Genomic DNA, 21,623 nt, shown 5'->3' on the forward strand with positions numbered 1-21,623 from the left:
TAATTCCTGTGTTCTGTTGTTCCTTCCTTGAACTTGGTAATGTGGCCGTGGCTCAACAGACCCCAAAGACAGCAAAGAAGCTAAAGGTGCTTATCCAAATGTGGCTGACTCACTCAGAGATGTTGACAAGAAAGAGGGGAAGTGCAAATGATTCTAACACCTCAAATTCAACTCTCGTCCTAATCGCAGAAATGAAACTTTCAAAACTGAGAAACTGCTCTTCATCAACTGAGTAAGCATAGGTCTGGGGGTAGAAGGGCATTTTCAATGTAGATAAACTAGATAAGACTATAAACTAACTCAGCCTCTCTAAAAATCAATTTGGCATTACCTATCAAAAATCAAAAAAAAGTGGGGCTGGAGAGATGTCTTAGTGATTAAAAGCTCTTGCAGAGGACCCAGGTTCAATTCCCAGCACCTACATGATGGCTGTCAGCCATGCATAACTCCAGTTCCAGGGGATCCACACTCTCTTCTGGCCTTTGTGGACATAAAGGATATAGATGGTGCATACATACAAACATACATACATACATACTGGCGAAATATTCACATGCATGGAATAAATATAAAAAAAACTTAATGAACCTGACCTCAATAATTCTATATTTTTATCTAATAGTTCTTACTCTCAGAATTTATCTTAAACAAATTATCAGAAATATAACCATTCATTCATCAGGACTATCATTATAACATTATAGTCACTCAGAAGTAGCTAATGTATATATTTAACTTTATAGGAAAGGCTAAATAAGTTATATGTATCCATATGGTAGAATATTGTGAAGCCATTTAAAATCATGTTTATGAAGAGCCTCAATGACACAGGGAAATGTTTGTCAATCATATAATTTTTCTTATAATTATAGATAAAATATGAAACACAAAATTAAACATAAAGTATTATTTGTGCCATAGAAGAAATGAATTTACCCCATGGCAGTTATTCATCTGTTGATGGTGACAAACTGGGTGACTCTTTTTTCTCTTCTTTCATATTTTCTATCAAAATTTTCTGTAATAATCACGCCTTAGTTGATAATCGGGGAAAACAAGGTGATGGAGGGAAAAAGTGACAATATAAGAGGCTCAGATGCCTGAGGGTAACAAGGAAAGGGGGTGGGTTCTCACACTTCTTGGTGGACCTATGACGGGGGGATCTTTGCAGGGAAGGACTGAACCCAGAGATGTAAAGGAGTCATGATGGCTAGATGCTTGTTTTCCAGAGTAGCATTTAAGGATGACATCTGTCTCAAATGCCCTCTTTCTTTCCAAAATTAATTGGATTTACTATTACATTTCAACCTCCTTGACACCTTCTCAATTAACTCGGCCTTAGTCCATGGGATTTCAAGCCTTATTTGCTTCACACACATACCCTTTTTTGACCCCCAAGTTGAATCCTAGCCAGAAACTCTATCTACTTTATACCCAGACCCATGTAGGGAAACTGTTTCAAAAGAACCATCGCATCTTTAAAAATGCATTCACAAATTCTTAAAGAGAAATCAGGTATTCTATCCCCCTACCCCATACAAATAATACCAATTATAGCCAATTAACTCCTGCTTAGAGATTCTGTCTCGGGAGACTATCCATGAAAAGGAGGTGCATTAGACAGTCTTGGGAGGCTTCTGAAAGGGGTGCCCCATCTGTTCAACAGTTGCCTTTCACTCAGCAGCCCATAAATACTTAATGATGAGGGCAACTATGACGACTAAGCTGATCACTAATAAACGTGGAGACAGAGCTCCATCCATGCACTTCCCGGGGGATGCCCAGGGAGCCTAAGGAAACCACGCATCCAGAGGAGGCCTGGCTGCTCCTCCCTTGCTTTCCTTGCTCATGCTCACCCATTGGTCGTCCCCAGCTGAGGAAGCCTCGGATTCCCAGAGGCCTGTGGAGGTTGTTAAGAGACCACACTAGAGGACCCTTAGCTGATCTAAAAGACATGAGCCACTCCTTTATGAGTCCTTTGCCATGAAATTTTTATAAAGCTCAACCTCAAGAAAGAAAAAGGGAGTCTGGGACCGTGTTTAATTATTCACAGCTCCAATCCAGGAAGGCAGCAGAACCCTTCTTCTGGGAGTAAGTGATAGCCACCATTGACTTTCCCCTCTAGTGACTCTGAGAGGAGAATCACACTTAAAGAAAAAAAAAAAGAAAAGCTTCTTAAATCTGAGTTCATAAACAACTGGTGAATTTATGGATTATTTCAGTTAACTCTTATTTTTTTACCAATCATTTTAATATTTTTCAGCTGATTAGAAAAAGAAATAAAACACCAAGGGCTTGGTCTTGGTGTAGCTACATTTATATAACTAAAATACATATGAAACTGATTTTATGAGCTAATGGCAATGATAAAAGGGAACTTGCTTAACAACAGGGATTTTTTTAAGGGTCAGCCTTGAGGTTTATGGGCCAAAAGTTACATAATTCATGCATGTCTTAGAGACTTGTCTAAGTCCATTTTCCATTGCTATAATAGAATGCCTGATACTAAGTAATTTGTAAAGAAAAAATTATTTACTTATCCGATGATTCTAGTCCAAGAGCAAAGTGCCAGTGAGGGTCTCATGCAACTTCAATTCACAGTCAAAGGGGATGTGCAAAGGGATTTGGAACAACCTCCACTTTTGTCGTTTTTAGGAGGTGTGAGGTAGCCCAAGCTGACCTGGGCCTTCTGATCCTCCTGATGCAGCTTCCGAGGCAGGAATTACAGTTGTGCACCACCACTCACAGTAACACCCCATCCTTCTTTGGCTTTCTTTCACAACATGGCCACAGCAGCTCTGACAAATGAAAAACGTTTAGTTGGGGCTGGCTTACAGTTTCAGAGGTTTAGTCCATTAGCCTCATGGTGGGTGGCATGCAGGCAGACACGGTGCTGGAGAAGGAGCTGAGAGTTCTAGATCTTGACCCACAGGCAATAGAAAGTGAATTGTCCCATGCTGGGTGTGTCTTGAGCATCTATAAGAACTCAAAACCTGCCCCCACAGTGACACACCTCCTCCACCAAGGCCACACCCACTCCAACAAGGCCACACCTCCTAACAGTGCCACTCCCCATAGGCCAAGCATTCAAAAACATGAGTCTATGGGGGCCATCCCTATTCAAACTACCACACTAATCCAGTCCCATGAGAAAGGCAAATCCCCTCATTAGATCATAATCTGGTATCTCTTAGCAGCACCGCCCTTCCAACATTAGCATAATTGCTATCGAATGTTAACATGAGTTTGGGAGAGGACAACATATTTGAATAAATGATTGCTGTGTTTGGGTCCATTTTAAATGCCACGGTTATGACCTGGGTTCAATTAACTTTTGGAAGTATTATTTCTGGATATAAGAAAAGAAGTATCAGCTCAACAAAAATATCTAATTAGTTCAAGACAGCCTGTGTTCTAGAAGTGTCCAGTGTTCCTTGCCCATAGGCATTACTGATAAATATGGTTCTCAGCTGTAAGAACCAAGAACTGTACACCTGCGAGAAGGTTACAAAACAGCCACAGGAGCTAGTGTGGATTTCGTGAGTCTCAGGACCTCAGCTCTCCCCACATTGCTTACTTGCACGGCAGTATACCCATTTCCTTAGCAAGTGGCCTTACGCCCTTATCCTATGAGTCTCGCATCTCACTGCTAAAGGTCTACGTTAGAAGCATTATCTGAGACTTAGGACGTCAACCGCGGCTTCTCACAGAGGCCAGGTTCTGCCTCCTCCATCCACCCCGTACCAAGGTATCATAAAGCCATACTGCTCATACTACACGGCTCCTCGATGATTTCTTTAACCTCTGGTAGCGTCAGTCTCCTCAGCTGTCAAAGATATACAGCCTACATCTCGTGGTAGCTGGTGTCTCTATGACATGTCCCTGGCACATCTGTGTTAAGCACTCTCAGTATTTGGTCATTATATTCTCACACAAGACGGAAAGCTCCATGCGTGTAGGAATTGTGGCCTCTTCCATCTAAAGCTAGAAGAGTTCCTGGTGAATGGGAGAAACACAATACATCTTATCTGCATAAGCGATTGCAGTGTTTGGGTCCATCTTAAATGCCACTCTTACGACCTGCTTTCTTTTCCTCCTCTGAATGCTACGATGACATTTTGTCTGTCATCCTTTGGCATTGGCATTCACCATCCTCATATCATGCCCCTTTTCATTCTCTCAGAGACTCTAGGTTCATCGGTCACCCCCACTCCTACCTCTGCTGCTGTCTATACCGCATGCCGTCAGTTGTCACCCTCAGTGAAGGCCAGACCCACAAAGCCATTCTAAGAACCACCAAAGATAGCGCCTGGTTCCACAGCTCTGACTGGAACTTGTAAACACTCAAGATCCCAGCTCCTCTATCCCCGTTTCAAGAGGAAACATAGTGAGGTTAGTGGTTTTTATTACGTCGTACGTTTCTCGACTGTGCTAAACAAGTAGCTGGCTATCAAGCCTTAACCATAAGCCAGGCATCCCTACTCCTTCCAATGTGGAATCATTTTTAACTTCCTAGAAAGGAAAAGCTTTCCTTTAGCTCCTAAGAGTAGAAACTAAAAGCAACACAGGCGAGGAGGATGGTACTTCTCACGTGACACTCTGAAAAATCTATGCCGGTCGAGTGGGGAGGAACTACATTAGCAGGCCAGGGTGGAAAAAGGAACAGCTCGGGAGGGGCTGGCATGGTACTTGGCATCAGTATTACACTGCGTCCACACTTTGGGACAACTCCCTGAAGGGACCTTTCCCTTCCCCTCTACCCATTCCCTTGAGAGGATGCTCACTCCTGAGCTTTGAGGAGGAAGTAACTTGTGTACCATTGCAGTTCCTAGTTTCCATGGCAACCAGGCAGGCTCTGAAAGTGCTGGGAGTGAGGCCGTGCGGTGGGGTGATGGATGGAATAGAGATGTTGATGTCAGTCAAACGTGTCACCTCCACACGGTGTTTAGCAGCCTCTCGGTTTCAGAGGTTTACACACACACACCTCCAGCTGCTCATTGCTAATCTGGTGAGCCTCAGGGAACTGTATATTAATTAGTTTCATTTTACCAGTGTGAACTAAGACTGGAGGCGGAGACTGAAAAAATCCCTAGCACCAAGGACACTTGATGTTCCTCGGCTGGGTTTCTGGGTTTCATTCATATGAGCCCACAAAGGGCACATCATGGGACATTCATTAATGTTGTGTCAGCGCTAGTTATGGGCTGAGAACAGGGAATGGGGGGAGTCAATGTTTGCCAAGGGGGCTGGGCATCTCAGTCTTGGGGGAAGGGGAATCCTGCCTAAGAAAGGCAGGTGTAGGCAGAGTGGGGACGGCAAGTTCATTCAGAGGCAAAATTGCCTAGAAAGTAGAAAGATGCAAAGACTCTAGCTTTCTATTCTAAAAACCTCATTTGTGAGTCACTTAGTTAGAATTCAGATCCCATTTCCAAAGAAGTCCTGTCTATTATAAATGATGATTGGGTTTTTAGGGTAGTCCACAAAAGCCTCTTTAGCTCATAAATGTAGATGAAATACTATATATTTGCAATGAAAGGCAATAGAAAAAATCCTGTTGTGATACCAGTAATTAAATGAAAAAGAAGTGGAAAATAAATAGCTTTCTTTCATTTCCTTTGAGTGTTTCAGTTCTTAGATGGAGGGGTGCAGCCAGCTTGCTCATTGCCTTGTTTACAATAGGCAATGGCTTAGAAGAACAGGCATGGTGGGGAGGGGGAGAAGACGGATGAGAGCGATCCACTGGGAGAGAAGAAGGGGAATGGGCCTTCCTAGTGAGACGTGGGTACCTCCCAAGGGTGGGTGGGCAGAAGAGTACAAACTCTAGCATCACAGCATCCTGGATTCAATGTTCATTTCTCTCTCCCTAAAGCTTGGCGCCGGGGGGGGGGGGGGGGTTCTTACCTCTTACATCTCAGTTTCCTTTCTAGAAAACTCAGCAGCTTGTGTCAGAAGAATGCTTACTCAGTGGATTCTGGGACCCAGAACAGGCCCACTTCACCACAGGATCTGTTACCCGGGTTCTGAGAGAGTCATAATGGCCTCCAGTACTAGCCTCTTTAGGGGTCCCTCAGACATAGAGAGCCGCATACTCCAGATCATTCCACTTCAATGGTCCATATTTAAGAAGTGATCAGTGTGGGAGAATTAAGGCCCAGCCATTTCAGCCTGAATCAAGAGACTGTGCAGGGCCACGCCTAGGCCAGTGTTTCCCAGGGGGCTCGCTCCATCACACAAGCACCCCAGCCTAGACTCTCCTTCCCTCTACAGCTACCTCCCAGAGGACATTCTTGTGACAGCCCGGCCTGGTTCAGGCACAGGTAGATGCTGAGAACTTTCTTCTTCTCCTTTCCTTCATGGAGTCAAGGTCAGAAAAAAAAAGACTGGTAATGTCTCAGAGAGTTCTGGAGCTGTGGGTACTGGGAGTCCAAGCGTAGAGTGCAAAACCAAGGTCTGATTGACATAAAGAAATATGCACTCTTCCTTTTGTGAAAAGGGTTACTTAGACTATCTAAGTAACCTACAAGGATGTGGTTTTAATATGTGCATGCTCAAGTTAGAACTTGGAAGTAGCATCCATATAAGAAACACAAGGATTGCTCATTTGGAATAGCTGTGTTCAATAAAATAGCCACTGGCCATCTGTGACTATTTAAATGTAAATTAACTCAGATCAAATAAAATTTAAAACTCAGTTTCTTGGTTAAAATAGTCATATCTCTTTTCTTTTTAAATCTTTGACAATTCCATACTAGCATATAATAAATTTTGGTTAACACACACACACTCACAAACCCCCTGCCTCTTCCCATTCTTCCCAGTGAGTCTCCCTCCTACTTTCGTGTAAAGAAGTCATATATCAAATACTCAGTAACTGTAATGGTGAAAGTAAACTGCTCCAGATTCCTGAGTGTCTGCAGCGGGAAGCGGGTCCAGAGAGCATGCCACAGGTGTATGGCGGGCAGGCAGTGGTCAGCGGTCCCAAAAACAGCCAGTCCCAGGTAGGGATGGCACAGTTCCCCAAGTGGCTGCAGTGGGTCACGAGTCCCAGGCAAGGAGGTACATGGTAGGTGAGAGACCTCAATAGGGCAGCCAGTCCCACAAGGAGAGACAGACAGATGGGCATGCCACAAGACCACACCACAGGTCTCTGAAGGTGGCTGGTCCCAGGCAGGGAGCCACACAGCGGGCAAGAAACAGAGACATGGATAGGCACGCCATGCAGAGTGAGGTTAGATATTTATTTAATGGGTTATGGAAAGGAAGGGAGAAGGGAAACGAGCAGAGAGAGGGAAAGAGAGAGAGAGAGACAGACAGACAGACAGACAGACAGACAGACGGACGGGGGAAAGGGGAGAAGTGGGGAGAGACAGAAGCTGCCTCTTCCAGAGAGAGACTGGGGAAAAAAGGGACTCAGGCTAGAAGCTAAAGATCAGCTTTCCTTAGCCTCAGGGAAGGAGTGGGTGTGGTTTCTCTCTTAAAGGGACAGGGCAGACCATTACAGTAATCAAATGCGGTTTGTGGCTACCATGTCGGGCCGTGCAGACACTTATCACAGCAGGAAGTTCCTTTAGACGGTGCTAATTGGAATACTGAGTTTGAAGGGATCTAAGAATGTTTCACTGCATCCTATGCTAATTTCCATGGCGTATATAACCTGAGATATATATGCAAGGAGAGCAAAGCAAGCCAGATACCATTAAGTCTGCATTTCCTCTCTCAAGACCTCTAGACCAGATTACATGAACAACTACTTCAGGGAGGCCATAATGACCTGGAACCATGCAGACCTCCTGGCTTACTATGACCTCCAAGTTCAAAGCAGAATTAAATACTAGGGAAAGAAGAGAGAAAACAGGGGAGAACACAAGGCAGGAAGGGGACAGCTCCCAAAAAATCATCTGTAGCTTAGAGGCAATTTGCAAGGCAGCCCATCACCCTGCAGTTTGGGTCCTCCTCACTAGGCAGTTCAAATGTGTAGAAGCCACACTCACAGCCAAGACTTTCCCTGCAGACCACAGGGTGGGGGGGTTGAGAGGGTTGCAAACAGAGAGAGAGCACCCCACCTAAGCATCTGCATACTTCCAGAAGGCCTTCTCTAAGCAGCCAGCATTCTCCCAGGATCCTCCTCTGTAACAAGCGTTCACTTTTTCACAGTACCTATGAAAAATGCATATATCCTCCTGGAAGGCGGGGCTGTGCTCCAGCAGGAAGACGAAAGCTTTCTGAAGAGCCTAGACAATTTTTGTTACAAATGCATTCACACTGTTTGTCTTCAGAGCTCAGAAGTGTTCCTTTTTAGACACTGAGTACATAAATCTTCTCTTAGAAGCATGTTGTTGTCTAAACAGCATTCTTATTGGATACAACTCATAAATTAAGGGTTGCTGCTATGCCACTGAGGATCTCAAACACTCAGGATTTTCTGCTCCAAGGCTCTTTTCACAATATGCTGCTGTCACAAAATAACACCCTCAGACATTTCCCACTCCCACGCCATGCACACCTGATGTGAGCTCCCAGTATACACACCTGTGCAGACAGCAAACTCACAACAGACGACTCGCACAGCCTCATGCAAGCCAGGCCCAACCATGCAGGCTTCCCTGAGTATAACAGAAGAGCAGCCTTATCAGTGAAAATGCCATTGCAGAGGTATTCATTTCCCCTGGGTCCTACCAGGACTTCAGTGCCTAGGATACTGCCTGGGTTCCAACATTAAAGCATCTAATATTGGTTGCCATCAGACTCTATGCAATTACCAAGAGATCTTTCATGAATCATTTTGTTCCATTTAAACCTTATAATAAGTCTCCAGGCAGGAATTACTACCTCGACTCTTCAGATGACATACACTAGGTTCAAAAAGCTTGAAACTGTTTGCCTGGGGTCAAATTATCTGAAAATGCAGCAGAGCCCAAACTCAACCTGGTGTCCCAGCGTGTAGCCTGCTTCTGAGTAATTTAGCACTTTGTAGATACAAGACATAGATTTGAGGCCAGGTATTTAAACATATAATGCAAAGAAAGAAAGAAAGAAAGAGAGAGAGAGAGAGAGAGAGAGAGAGAGAGAGAGTCACCTCACCAATGCTTCTTTATTCAAAGCACAACGTGGGTGGATGGGAATTAAACCCCCAAAGTTATACACCCATACCAAGACAGCCCGTGTGAGAAGACATGCCAAAGCAAGCTCCAGCTCCCAGCTCCCAGGGCTCATGCTCTCTTCTGCCCTGAGCTACCTTTGACCGGAACAGCCCATAGCATACCCCTCCGTCCAAGAGTTCTCCACCTTGAATGTGTTACAGGCTCACACAGGATTCTGGGACCCATCTCTGCAGCTCCCAATCAGTGTCTGGTCTGCTAGCTAGAAATTTGCATTTCTATTTCCAGATGCAACTGACTGCCTGGCCATCGACACAGAACTATGACTGGGTAAGACTTTGACAGACTCCACGTTAGAAGGAACACTGTAACTCTTCCTGTTATGCCCTGTCACCTCCCAGACACCTGTCTGCAGTCCCACCCATGTTCAGAACCTCTTTCCCCAGTTCCATCACCAAACCTAATGGCAGTTGAAACTGTAACTCTGTGTGGCCTTACATCTTGTGGGCATAGCAAACCCTATGTACCCCAGTTTTCTCTTGGCCACTATTCTCTATTGCATATTTTCCTTCTCTGATACTTCAGGTTTCTTGGGAAACTAGGACTTTGTTCCCTTTGGCTAGGACTCCTCCCAAGAAATTGCATGGTGCCCCAAATCCAACAGTCACACATCCAATTTCATTCTCTCTGCCCTGGCCTTGATGCTAGAAGTCTGCATGCCTACACCCCTGCCTTGCTCCAGCATTCCATTTGAGCTGTCCTTGGTGCTGGCACACTGAGCCGGCACCAAGCGCCTCCTCGTTACTATAGCAACCAATGCTGGATGCTGAGCTCTGATTGGTTAATTGTTGGGAAGACTTACCTAGAGCACTGAACTTCCTGGTCAGCACCTAGAGCTTGGACAGCTCCCACGAGAGAGACCAGACAGGCAGATCCAGCAAAGACCCCAAGCACACCACACCTCTGTGATCTGGCAGCCTTATGCTAAATTTTGCTTTTATTTTACCCACAATGAATCCTTGCTGATTTAAGTATGGAAGTTGGGAACCACGACACATATAAATTGGCAACGCTGTCCTGTACACTCTTTGTAGTCAATAAACACCAAACAACCAGCGGTTTGGTCCCTTGCCTGGCCAGCACTTAGAAATATATCTTCCAATTTGGGAAGTAGAATATCTTTTAATATCCCTTCTAGCACCAAACGTGGGAACTCTCACAGCAAAAACACCCTATGGATATTGCGAGAGTAAATGAACAAATGGATGAAGGAGGCCAGTGGGCTGTGCCCAGTTCCCCTGGTAGCATCCAGAGCAGTCTACTCGGCCAGCAGAAAACAACTTCCAATCTGCAGACGCTGTGAGAACGCCTCCAGGCCAGACTCCTGACTAATTCCCAGCACAAAATTGGACCTGCACATTCAGATGAATTGTGGCTTGAGGGCTGCAGCGAGGCCAGCACAATAGCTCTCAGGTGGTTTTTCGGTGCATGGGTGTCTTTAACACAGAAGACTCTACCACACTTCTCTCTCTCTCTCTCTCTCTCTCTCTCTCTCTCTCTCTCTCTCTCTTTCCCAGCCATTTTCAGCATTGACTTTCACCAGATCAACTAGCTAAGCAGGGGAATTGGTATTTACATGTGTACCTCCACGTTACTGGAATCATCTCCTTACTGTTGAGTAAGACCCCGAAAAAGTAAATTTAGAAAATGCTATCCAGGGAAGGTCAGATGGTTCATCTGACTAAGTGACCTGCTTTATGGCAATATACCGAGAGAGTGGAATGAAGAAATACATCTGGGCAGAGAGGAGAGCTGTCCTTGCGTGAGTTGCGCTGAAACGGGGGGGGGGGGGAGGTGTCTAAGTGCAATGTCCTATTAAGAGGTTTGTGCTCTCTGACTGGCATGTTGCACTAACACCACAGGGGTCTAGGAGAGTAGGCTCAGGGCAGCCTCTGGGCTGCAGGCTGTTTGGATGTCCCAAAAGGTTTACAATGTTCCCTGCAGGAGCTAGGTCAATCTGTTGGTTGGATGTCTGTGCTACCAAGCTTTCCCAGTTCCAGAGATGGCATCTTGCTCCTAAAGGCCCCTCTGAATGCCACTCTTGCAAGCAAGAGACAGCTCACAACAGATTGCACACAGTCAGAACCTAGCACCAGAAAGCAGAAGTAGAAGAAGGAAAAGGGCTGAACTGCAGGGGACCTAAGATGCTAATGTCGGGAATGTTTACCTCATTAGGCTGCCTACATAATGCAAGCCAAAAACGGAAATGGGAGGGAAAGATTGCTGGAGGGCCAAAGTTCAGGCATGGGTTCTGAGGCTTTAATCTGAGGCTCCTTTGAGGCTGAGATGGATCTCCAGGTAGCTCCTCGCTGCCTGGCCTGGTTACTTTATCTGCAAGGGAGCCACAGCAACAGACTAGATTCCTCTGAGGAAACAGGATAACACTACAGCCCATGTGAACAAGGGATGGTTGGTGTATCACCAAGGTTGGTGGTTCTAGCTTAGTGTACCCATACGATTATTGGGGTGACTTATCGCACGCAGCACAGATGAGGAGTTGTTTAGCAGAGCGTGACTCAGATGAGGCTAAATCACTGAGACGTCCACTCCAGCATAGGTGACAGCCCACACAACTGCATCTCGGGGTTCCCTCCTTGCACAGCCCGAAGGCAACTCTGATGGCGGGAGCAGCTCCCTTCCGGAGCAACTGGTGTTGCTTATGTAAGCTGGGTAAATCTTACAACTTCCTGGGCTCCCAAAGCCTGATAAGTTGCAGGAGCTCCCCCCCCCCCCCCCCCGCAGGATGGATGTTTCAATTCCCAGGAATTAACTACACAGCAGATGACTACAATGCCTTGCCTCCCACACAGTCTAGGTCTCCATCCCTGCCTCTCCCCCACTTCCTCTCCTCTCTTCTCCCTCTCTGAGACAGGCTGGGCTTTCTCTGCCATGCCCCACTCCTCGCTGCTGCATGGATAATTGCAGCACAAATGTTCTCTACACACCGATAAGGTGGCTGCAACACAGGATTGGGCTGAACACAAGCCTGTCTGGGTCCTGGGTCTGTTCTAAGTACCTGGGGCATAGCTTCAAGGCCAATGTGTATGTGGTAGCCTGAGGCCAGGAAGTCAAGAGAGGGCCTTGTTCCCTCCCTTTCCCCTCCTCGCCTCCAGTTCCCTCCCAGACAGCTGGAAAGGTGCAAAGCAGGCATCCAATCTAATTAGCTAAACCCTCAGTTCTAACAGGAGGAGGCTTAAAGGGAAAAACTCTAGCTTTCTTGGCTCTCAGCCTCTCAAAAGATAATGAATAAGATAGGATTTCAAGAGTGGAGTCCCAGTGCCTTGATCTTCACTGCCAGGGGCAACCATCTGTGAGCTGAAACCTCTATCTTAGATGCCCACACCAAGCAGAATGGCAAAACTGTGAGCTCACAGACAGACTGACTGAGTCTGTTGGGGCTCTCACCTGGGGACTTCAGGTACAAGGTCCCACTAAGTCCCTGCCATGTAGATCAGGAAGTCAGAACCAGGACAGCCAGCCTTCTCTCCTCCCAAGCATCTGTCTGTCTAGCGGTTTCTGTCGTGGTGCCTCTGCCAACCCAATCCAGCTGCTGGGTCCTTGCTTCAGGTCACTTGGAGACACCCCTCACCCACCCATCTGCCCTTGCTATCCCTTGAGCAAGTGTGTAGGATCCTAGCTATACAGACAAGACAGGTCAGAGGACATAATAACGGGAAGGACAGAGGTAGAACCTTTTGGGATGGCCTCCAGTGTTATGGGTGGGGGTCGGGTACTTGAGGACACAGAGTCACTAAACAGGTGTTGCCACCACAGACTGAATTATGGGCTGTGAAAATCTCATGGCAGTGTATTCTAGTAAGAAGAGGGAGAGAAGCCATTGCAATGCCCTGGCAGTGCCAGCCGGCTTCCCTGGGCCACTGGTAATCAGACTCTATCATGTGTTTTAAACCAGACAACTGACCCAAACAGCGGCATTTGCTAAGTTAATCTCCTGAGGCCACTGTTCACTCCTTGATGGCCAATGACACTGTCCTGTCCTGGACCAGCCCTGGAAATGGCAAGAGACCTGATGGAGAACAGAACACCTACAGTCCACAGAGGCAGCTGCCTGGCCCCTGCCTCCCGCCTGCGTTGGGACTAAAGCAAGCTGACAGCACTGAAGGGCAGCCAGGATTGAGTGGACCAAGGACAAAGACTGTATCTCTAGGAGGAGTCTTGTCATTCTCCGTGGTAAGGAGGAGAACAAGACACCTATGAGACCTCACTAATCCTTGCCATTCAAGTCAGGGTCACAACCTCATCCCAAATCACCCGGAGCACTGGAACATGAAGGCCGCCCCTCTGTTCCCCTCACAATTGCACATGCAAACATGTACCAAGACCCCTCCTTTAACTCGTGGGGCAAGCACTTTACACACTGGGATCTGGAAGCACAGTGCCCTATCTATAGGTCATTTGACCCTTTCACCTGCCGTTCATATGACCATGATATGGGAGAGCCTAGAGCCCCACAGTTAAGCTTTGCGTTGGTGGGTTAACTTTTCAAAATGTGTAACATAGCTTTAAGTCAAATTGTGCCTTTTCCTACTTGAAAGCTTTTTTTTTTCTTTCCTATAACAGGGACCAGTGATCAGGCCACATGCAAATTCCCAATGAAAAGTGTATGATCCAAAGTGAACCAAAGTTCAAATGTTTGTCTTAAGTTATTTCATAACAAACAAGTTACAGCCCCCATTCTATTTCTCCCTCTAAGAAAAAAAAATAAGAGAAAAAATTATAGAATATAAGATATTAAGGTTACACTACAAAATGATAACCAGATGAATTTGTTTCCTTTGGATTATTAAAGCACTCTATGATATAAAATTGGTGTAGGCTTTATCTTTCCAGCTATGGAAATAACTACTTGGCTTACATACATTGGTTAGGTAAGTACTCTATCAGTGAGCTCCATCCCCAGCCCAAGAAATCAGGTTGTGGGTGGGGTCTTCCCACATTTTTCAAAGCTAATCTCACAAACTTCCTAATGTTTACTTTCTTCCAATATATTTCTTTTTTTTCCCCACAATGTAAACACATCTTTTATTTTTGTTTCCTGTTGACTTGAAAATAGTGTTGTAGGACATTGCTCTGGTAGTAATTTCAGATCATAAGATGACTCCTGAGAGCCGTGGCAATATAGCACAGTCTCCAAATATACTAGTTTCAGATTCCCCATATGTTTAACACAATATATTTCCAAAGAGATTTTTGTGCCTATTTCCTACCTCATGTTATCAAAATCTGACCTCTGAAAATTAACATGGACATGACCAAGCCTCCCCATCACACCAGTATTTCCAGTTATACTTAGGACCAACTTCAATTGTGACAGATGCTCACTCGCCCTCTGGCTTAAAATAGCTGTCATAGATGTCAGGCATGGCAAATGCTCTCTGCCAGCTTAATTGCCCATTAGGCGACTTCATGAAAGAGGCAAATGAATCTATCACCAAAGGGGAGCATCAGCTTCACCCACCATCATGGGCTAGAGACCTCACACGAATCAATCGTTGAAATGGCTTTGATTCGTTAAAAATAGAAGTCAGCACACTGCTTGGCTATAGAAGCTGCCTGCTAGATTTTTCAGAATTCAACAGCACTATGCTTGGAGAATGAGCACCCTGGAGATACACAGAGTTCAAAGAGGACCCCCACAAAGCTTCCCCCTCTCTCTCTTGGATGATGCCATGTGGCATACTTCCAAGGATGGCGCGGTGGAAAATCTCTTGCAACCCTAGACATCTACCATGGCCACAGCCAATAGAGTTCACCAGGCTTCCCTTGAAGTGTCTGCAATTTACACTGAGATCATTCTCCTTCTGGCTGGAAAAAAAACACCCCACAAACTATTTTAATTGCTTGAAGCAATTCTACTATGTTGTAATTATCACACTGCCATGTAATTATTTGCTTTGTGAATGTCTCTCTCTAGCCCCACCCTTCTCCACCCCAGACTCTAGCTCCTTAAAAGAGCTCCCCATAGCCTTGATATCCAGTATATGCCTGGTATGCAGAGAAACTCGGGAACTTCAGACAGACAAAGTCCATTTGAATTGGAAATGTCAGTAATTTTTCCTCTTATATTCTGAATCCTATTATGAATCCCAGAATCTATTATGCTTGTATGGCTAATCAACAAGACTTATGCACCTTGAACACCTCTTTAAGTGATGTTCACTAGACAGATGTATTGTAAGAAATTGGAAATTATCACCACATATTTCTATATTTGGAGTCTTCCATGCCTACCATCCATAGAAATTAATAACCCTGATTATTTGAGTCTCTAAGGCCAATCTCACATTAAAATTAAATATGTATGTGATACACTTCACTCAATGGCTGGCACATGGGAACACTCTTTGAACATTAGTGCTCGGTCCCTAGCGCTCATGCATCTCAGCGCCTCTAAAGTGACAGCAGTGTGGCTTGCAGGATCATCCTCTAGCACTTAACACCACAGACCGGGAGCATTGAGGGGCCATCATCTGGATGCCCATTTCTGTATGGTTTCCCCCTGAAACCAGTGACTGCTCTGTTTTAATTTTACTTACTCTCTTACCTCTCCCTTCCCCATTCCAAGCTGTAGATGCATAAAATCAAGCCACCCTGTGGGCTCTACGCATGCAATGATAACAAGGCAAGAAGATAACAATGAGACAAGAAGAATGTTCTAGCCTAAAGGACTGTCTTCTTCAGAGTTCATCAACTAAGGGAGTCTGCCTATCGGGGTGTGATAAAAGAATGCTCACGTTTATGCAGCTGTGAACTGAGCCCAGTCCTTTGGCTGTTGGGTGGAAAAAAAATGACACAGGAAGAATACCTGACAAACCCAATAGAAGTGTGTCATGGGTGGGTCAACGTGAAGAACGGGGCCAGCAGTGAGTGAGAGCTCCCTTGCCACAGACAGGCAATGGATTCCCATGGAGAAGTGTAAAAATAGCTAACCATCTCTGTTTGCTCATTAAGTCACTCTCTCACTGTAATGCAAGTCTCTAAGGATCCCTAGACTAGAAATTCCCAAGCTGATGGGCATAGATATTCACCTCGTCGCTGACTGATCACACATGAGCCAGCTGCTATCATCTGAAGGCACACAGACGCTTGGAAGCAAAGTCAACACTCCTTCTTAATGACCTCCACTTAAGTGCAGATCCCCTAGGTACATGAGCATGCCTCGCCCTTTACAAATAACAACACAAGGGATTAGCAGGTTGCCACAATAGTATTATAAGCAACTTAGAGATGTGCTGGAGTTAAGTCCCCAGAGCAGATCCAATCGGGTAGGTGGAATTTCAGATACCTACCAGAAGAACGAATTAAGATGACTGTCTAACAGAGAGTGGTTTGAGTTTTACTTGATTGGTTTGGTCTTTTTTAAAAATCTGAAACAAACGCCACATATCTACAATGCCATCAGGACCAACTCAGACAATTCTGACCTATAGATAGTAGCTCCATGCCAGTGTTATGAAACCATCCGCAGATCTCAGAAAGTATGTACAACCTCCCTCCCCCACGCCCTCCAAGTGACATCACGGAACAGTCACAGTCAAAGGCACGCAGCTGCACTTACGCAGGGCATGCCACTCATCCTGGCGAATGGTCTTCGTGATGTTGAATGTGAGGTTCCTGGGGATGGTTGCTGAGGAGTAGTGGTACTTGATGTACGTGCATCTCTCAATTTCTCCTGGAAGAGAGAAACAGAAAACCAAGTGTGAATGAGGCAGGGACCACCTCTTCCGCATCCTGGGATCCACACACCCATCCTGAAGAAACAGACATGTTTCATGTAGATCCCGATGAGAGTTACAGTTTATACCAGGCAATAAGCTTTACTCAAAATGAACAAGAGAGTAAAACTACAATCCTTTGGTACGCCTTAGAAAGGAAAATGCATCTAGGGTCATGAACGGAGTGGAAGAATCAAAATTTGGACTATTAGAAGTTTTTTTTTTTAAGTGGTGTCCATGTTTGCCTAGCCTTAAGAAAACATGTTTTCAAAAAAAGAAAAAAAGAAATAAAACCAGCTTTCAAAGTTTAAAAAGTTGATTGCACCTGAGAATAATATTTATTAAGAACACTGAGGGTGTCTTCTTGCCTACCTATGCATGTGAACACACAACTACACACATACTGCACACACATACACACACACATGCACACGCCACCACCAAGTTAAAAGAGGAATTTGTTCTTTACAGACCTTGAAAGAACAATATTCAACTTCATATAGAAAAACAAAAAACCCAAGATAGCTAAAAGCAATCCTGTACAATTAAGGAACTTCCAGAGGCATCACCATCCTTCATTTTAAGCTCTTCTCCAGAACAACAGTAATAAAAAAACAGTTTGATATTGGCATAAAAACAGACAGGTGGATCAATAAAATCGAATAGAAGACCCTGACAGAAATTAACACCTATGAACATCTGATTTGTGACAAAGAAGTCAAAATTATACAATGGAAAATAAAAGCATTGTCAATAAATGGTGTTGGCATAACTGAATGTTGGCATGTAGAAAAATGCAAATAGATCCATCTCTATCGCCCTGCATGGAATTCCCTGCACAAAATGCAAGTCCGAATGGGTCAAAGACCTCAACATAAATCCAGTTATTCTGAACCTGATAGAATAGAAAATGAGAAATAGCCTTGAACACATAGGCACAGGAGACAGCTTCCTGGATAGAATACCAGTAGCACAGACACAGAGATCAACAATTAATAAATGGGACCTCAAGAAACTGAAAAGCTTTATTAAGGAAAAAGGCACTATCAGTAAAACAAAAAAACAGCCTACAGAATGGAAAAAGATCTTCACCAACCCCACATCTGACAGAGGGCTGATCTTCAAAATATATGAAGAACTCAAGAAACTGGGCATCAAAACCCCAAACAATCCAATTTTTAAAATGAGGTATAGACCTAAACAGAGAATTCTCAACAGAAGAATCTCAAATTGCTGAGAAACACTTAAAGAAATGTTCATCATCCTTAGCCATCAGGGAAATGCAAATCAAAATGACTCTGAGATTCCAACTTACACAAGAATGGCAAAGATCAAGAACATAAGTGACAGCTTATGCTGGAAAAGATGTGGAGCAGGGTAACACTTCTCCACTGCTGTGGGTATTCAAACTTGTACAGCCACTTTGGAAATCAATATGGCAGCTTCTCAGAAAACTGAGAATAATCTACTTCAAGACCCAGCTATATCCTTGGGCATATGCTCAAAGGATGCCCAATTATACCACAAGGACACTCGCTCAACTACGTTCAGAGCAGCACTGTTCATAATAGCCAGGACCTGGAAACAACCCAGATGCCCCCAACTAAGGAATGAATAAAGAAAATTTATTTACATTTACACAATGGAGTATTGCTCAGCTGTTATAAACAATGACACCCGGAAATTTGAAGGCAAATGGGTGGAACTAGAAAAAAAAAATCATCTTGAGGAAGGTAACCCAGACACAGAAAGACAAGCATGGTATGTACTCACTTGTAAGCGGATAATAACTGTAACCCACAGTCCCAGAGAGGCTAGGTAACAAGGAGGGCCCTAAGGGGGTACACGGTTTCCCTGGAAAGGGGAAACAGAGGAAATCTGGGTAGAGCAGAGACAGGTGAGCATGGGAATTGGACTGAGGGGTGGATTTAGGAGGAGAGTAACAATAGCGATGACTTGATAGTGGGGGCATTTCGGGGTCAGATAGTACCTGATGCAAAGTTCTCCCACGGATCTATAAGGATGATCCCAGCTAAAACTCCTAGCAGCGGTGGACAGGTAACCTGAACTGGCCATCTCCTGTAATCAGATTGGTAACTACCCCCATTGCCGTCAGAGAGCCTTCATCCAGTGACTGATGAAAACAGACACAGAGATCCACAGCCAATCACTGGGCCATGCCCAGAGAATCATGTTGAGGAGAGGGAGGAAGGATTGTACAAGACCAGGGGCGGGGGGCTTAGGGTCACCACAAGGGAACTCACAGAAGCAACTGGCCTGCTCATGGAATTCACAGACCATGGGCTAATGACTAGGGAGCCTGCATGGGGCCAGCATAGGACCTCTGCATATGTGATGGTCCTGTGGGATGGTCTGCTAGTGATATTCCCAGCCATGGGAGTGGGGCCTGTCCCTAATGCTTTGACTGGCTCTTTGGAACATATTCCTCATACAGGGTTGCCTTGCCCATTCTTAACCCAAAGGGTGGAGCTTAGTCCCACTTCAACTTACTTATGCTTTGTTGGCACCCATGGGAGGCCTGCTCCTTTCTGAACAGAGGTAGAGGGAGGGTAGATTGGGGAAGGGAGGGGAGAGGATGGGAGGAGGGTAGAAGGGAAGCTGCAGTTGGTATGTAAAATAAATTTAAAAATTTTAAGAAAAAAAGAGGAATTTTTCAATCAAATAAATTTACGTTTCCACACAGAGCAAGGGCTTATTTCTGCCCCAGTGGTACTGTCTGTGCTTTCAGCAGACAGTCTTCTGGAATGTGTAGGGATGGAAGGCAGCCTTCCTTTTTCCTTTCCATCCTCCTAGCTTCATTTCTCAACACAAGGCTTTAGTCCAAATAGATACATCTATAAAACATTTCCCACATATAAGGCTCAAGAAATATTTTGAAAGAGGGAGAAGAAAGATTGTAAGAATCAAAGGATTAGGAAGTTTGCTGTGAGGCCATGTCTCCTAGTAATGTCAGAAGCTACACCCATATTGTATTTACCAGGTGCTAGAACAGATCACAAGACAAACAACGGAACCACTTTAAGAGTTTATTAAGAGGGGAAGAGAAGAAAGTGCGGGAAAAGAACATGGAGCAGGCGTGTCCAGTTTTTAAATGTTTTCTAAAGCATGTACACAGGGGCTTAGGTGACCCGTCCCATGTAGATCACATGACCATTCTTCGTGTGGCCTGAACATTTGATGATGCATGTGCAGCTGTGGAACCCAGAAGTGACAACACTTACGCTAGCTAGGCATTTTGCCAGAGAGCTGGCAATTTTGGGTGATGGAAATGATAACACATATTTTTCTCTGCTCCCTTCCCTTCCTCTCCCCTCCCCTTCTACCCTCTCCCATGGTCCCCATACTCCCAATTTACTCAGGAGATCTTGTCTTTTTATATTTCCCTTGTAGATTAGATCCATGTATGTGTCTCTTAGGGTCATCTTTGTTGTCTAGGTTTTCTGGGATTGTGAACTGTAGGCTGGTTTTCTTTGCTTTATGTCTAAAAACCACTTATGATTGAGTATATATGACATTTGTCTTTCTGGGTCTGGGTTACCTCACTCAATAAGATGTTTTCTAGCTCCATCCATTTGCCTGCAAATTTCAAGAAGTCATTATTTTTTTTCTGCTGTCTAGTACTCCACTGTGTAAATGTACAACATTTTCCTTGTCCATTCTTTGGTTGAGGGCACTTAGGTTGTTTCCAGGTTCTGACTATGACAAATGATGCTGCTGTGGTGTGTGTTCTTGCAGAGTAACCAAACAATTCTTTAGGTAACCAATAAGTCGCCCTCTGAATGGCGAGGTGGCATAAACAGGAAGCCAATGTACCTGGATTAAAGGATGGGAAAGGACTCCATTTTCTTTAAAGGGTTGGCCACTGGGAGTCTGATCATGCTCCAGTGAGCATGGGCAACACAAATTGGACATTTTATTTATTCATTCACTTATTTATTTATTTTGTTTCTGTTTCTCCTCTTTGGTGGGGCAGGTCACAAGGGTGGGGACTGATTTGGGACGACTGGGAATTGTGAGGGGTGCATGATGTGAAATTCCAAAATAATAATTAATAAAAATATTGTGTTGGGGGAAGAAAAAATGATAGCACATATATCTGTTTAAACCAGCATAACTGTCTAAGCATGAGCTGAACAAGGACAACAATAGATATATGGATGAATGGGGGAAAGGCGGCAGAGTCTCAGCTACTGAAAGACAGCTAAGGAGGGCTGAGCATGGGAGAAATAGTCTTACCCATGGAAAAGCACACAAATTAGTTATCCAGTATCAAACAATCAGCCCTAAACATACATACAAATAGCATATGCAGACTGAGCAGGTTATATTTAGGAATATATAAATATGTATGCATATTTCAAAGAGAGTAAACAAGGGTATGTGAAAGGGTTTAGAGGAAGGAAAGGCAAGGGAGAAATAGTGTAATTATAATCTCAAAAAGAAAAAGAAAAAATTTTAAGTCACAATTAAATCAGCTTGCTGTGTAGTCAAGTTACCAAACTGTTCCTACATCTTAGGGCAGAGATCTTTAAGGGTGGCCCTAGGACCAGTAGCATGAGCATAGGAACTTGCTAGAAAGGTATCTTCTTCCACCTAACCCCGAATACACAGACACTCCAAGCTAGAGCCTGGCTAAAACATTAAAGCCTTCCAGGTGGTTCTTGTCTAAGTTTGAGGACTGCTCTTTTGGAATCTAATTGCCAAGGCA

The 21,623-nt window shown here is 44.6% G+C and overlaps 1 protein-coding gene across 1 annotated transcript in view; it reads right to left on the reverse strand.

Moving 5' to 3' along the window:
* Tmem178b (transmembrane protein 178B) overlaps positions 1 to 21,623 on the reverse strand; it is a 384,790-nt gene that overhangs the window by 235,629 nt on the left and 127,538 nt on the right. Inside the window, exon 2 of the mRNA XM_057770123.1 lies at positions 16,738 to 16,851. Within this exon, the coding sequence (XP_057626106.1) occupies positions 16,738 to 16,851 (114 nt within the window). The remainder of the gene's footprint in view (positions 1 to 16,737; positions 16,852 to 21,623) is intronic.

This window comes from Chionomys nivalis, chromosome 1 (assembly GCF_950005125.1).
Source record: "Chionomys nivalis chromosome 1, mChiNiv1.1, whole genome shotgun sequence".
In the NCBI taxonomy this organism is placed as follows: domain Eukaryota; kingdom Metazoa; phylum Chordata; class Mammalia; order Rodentia; family Cricetidae; genus Chionomys; species Chionomys nivalis.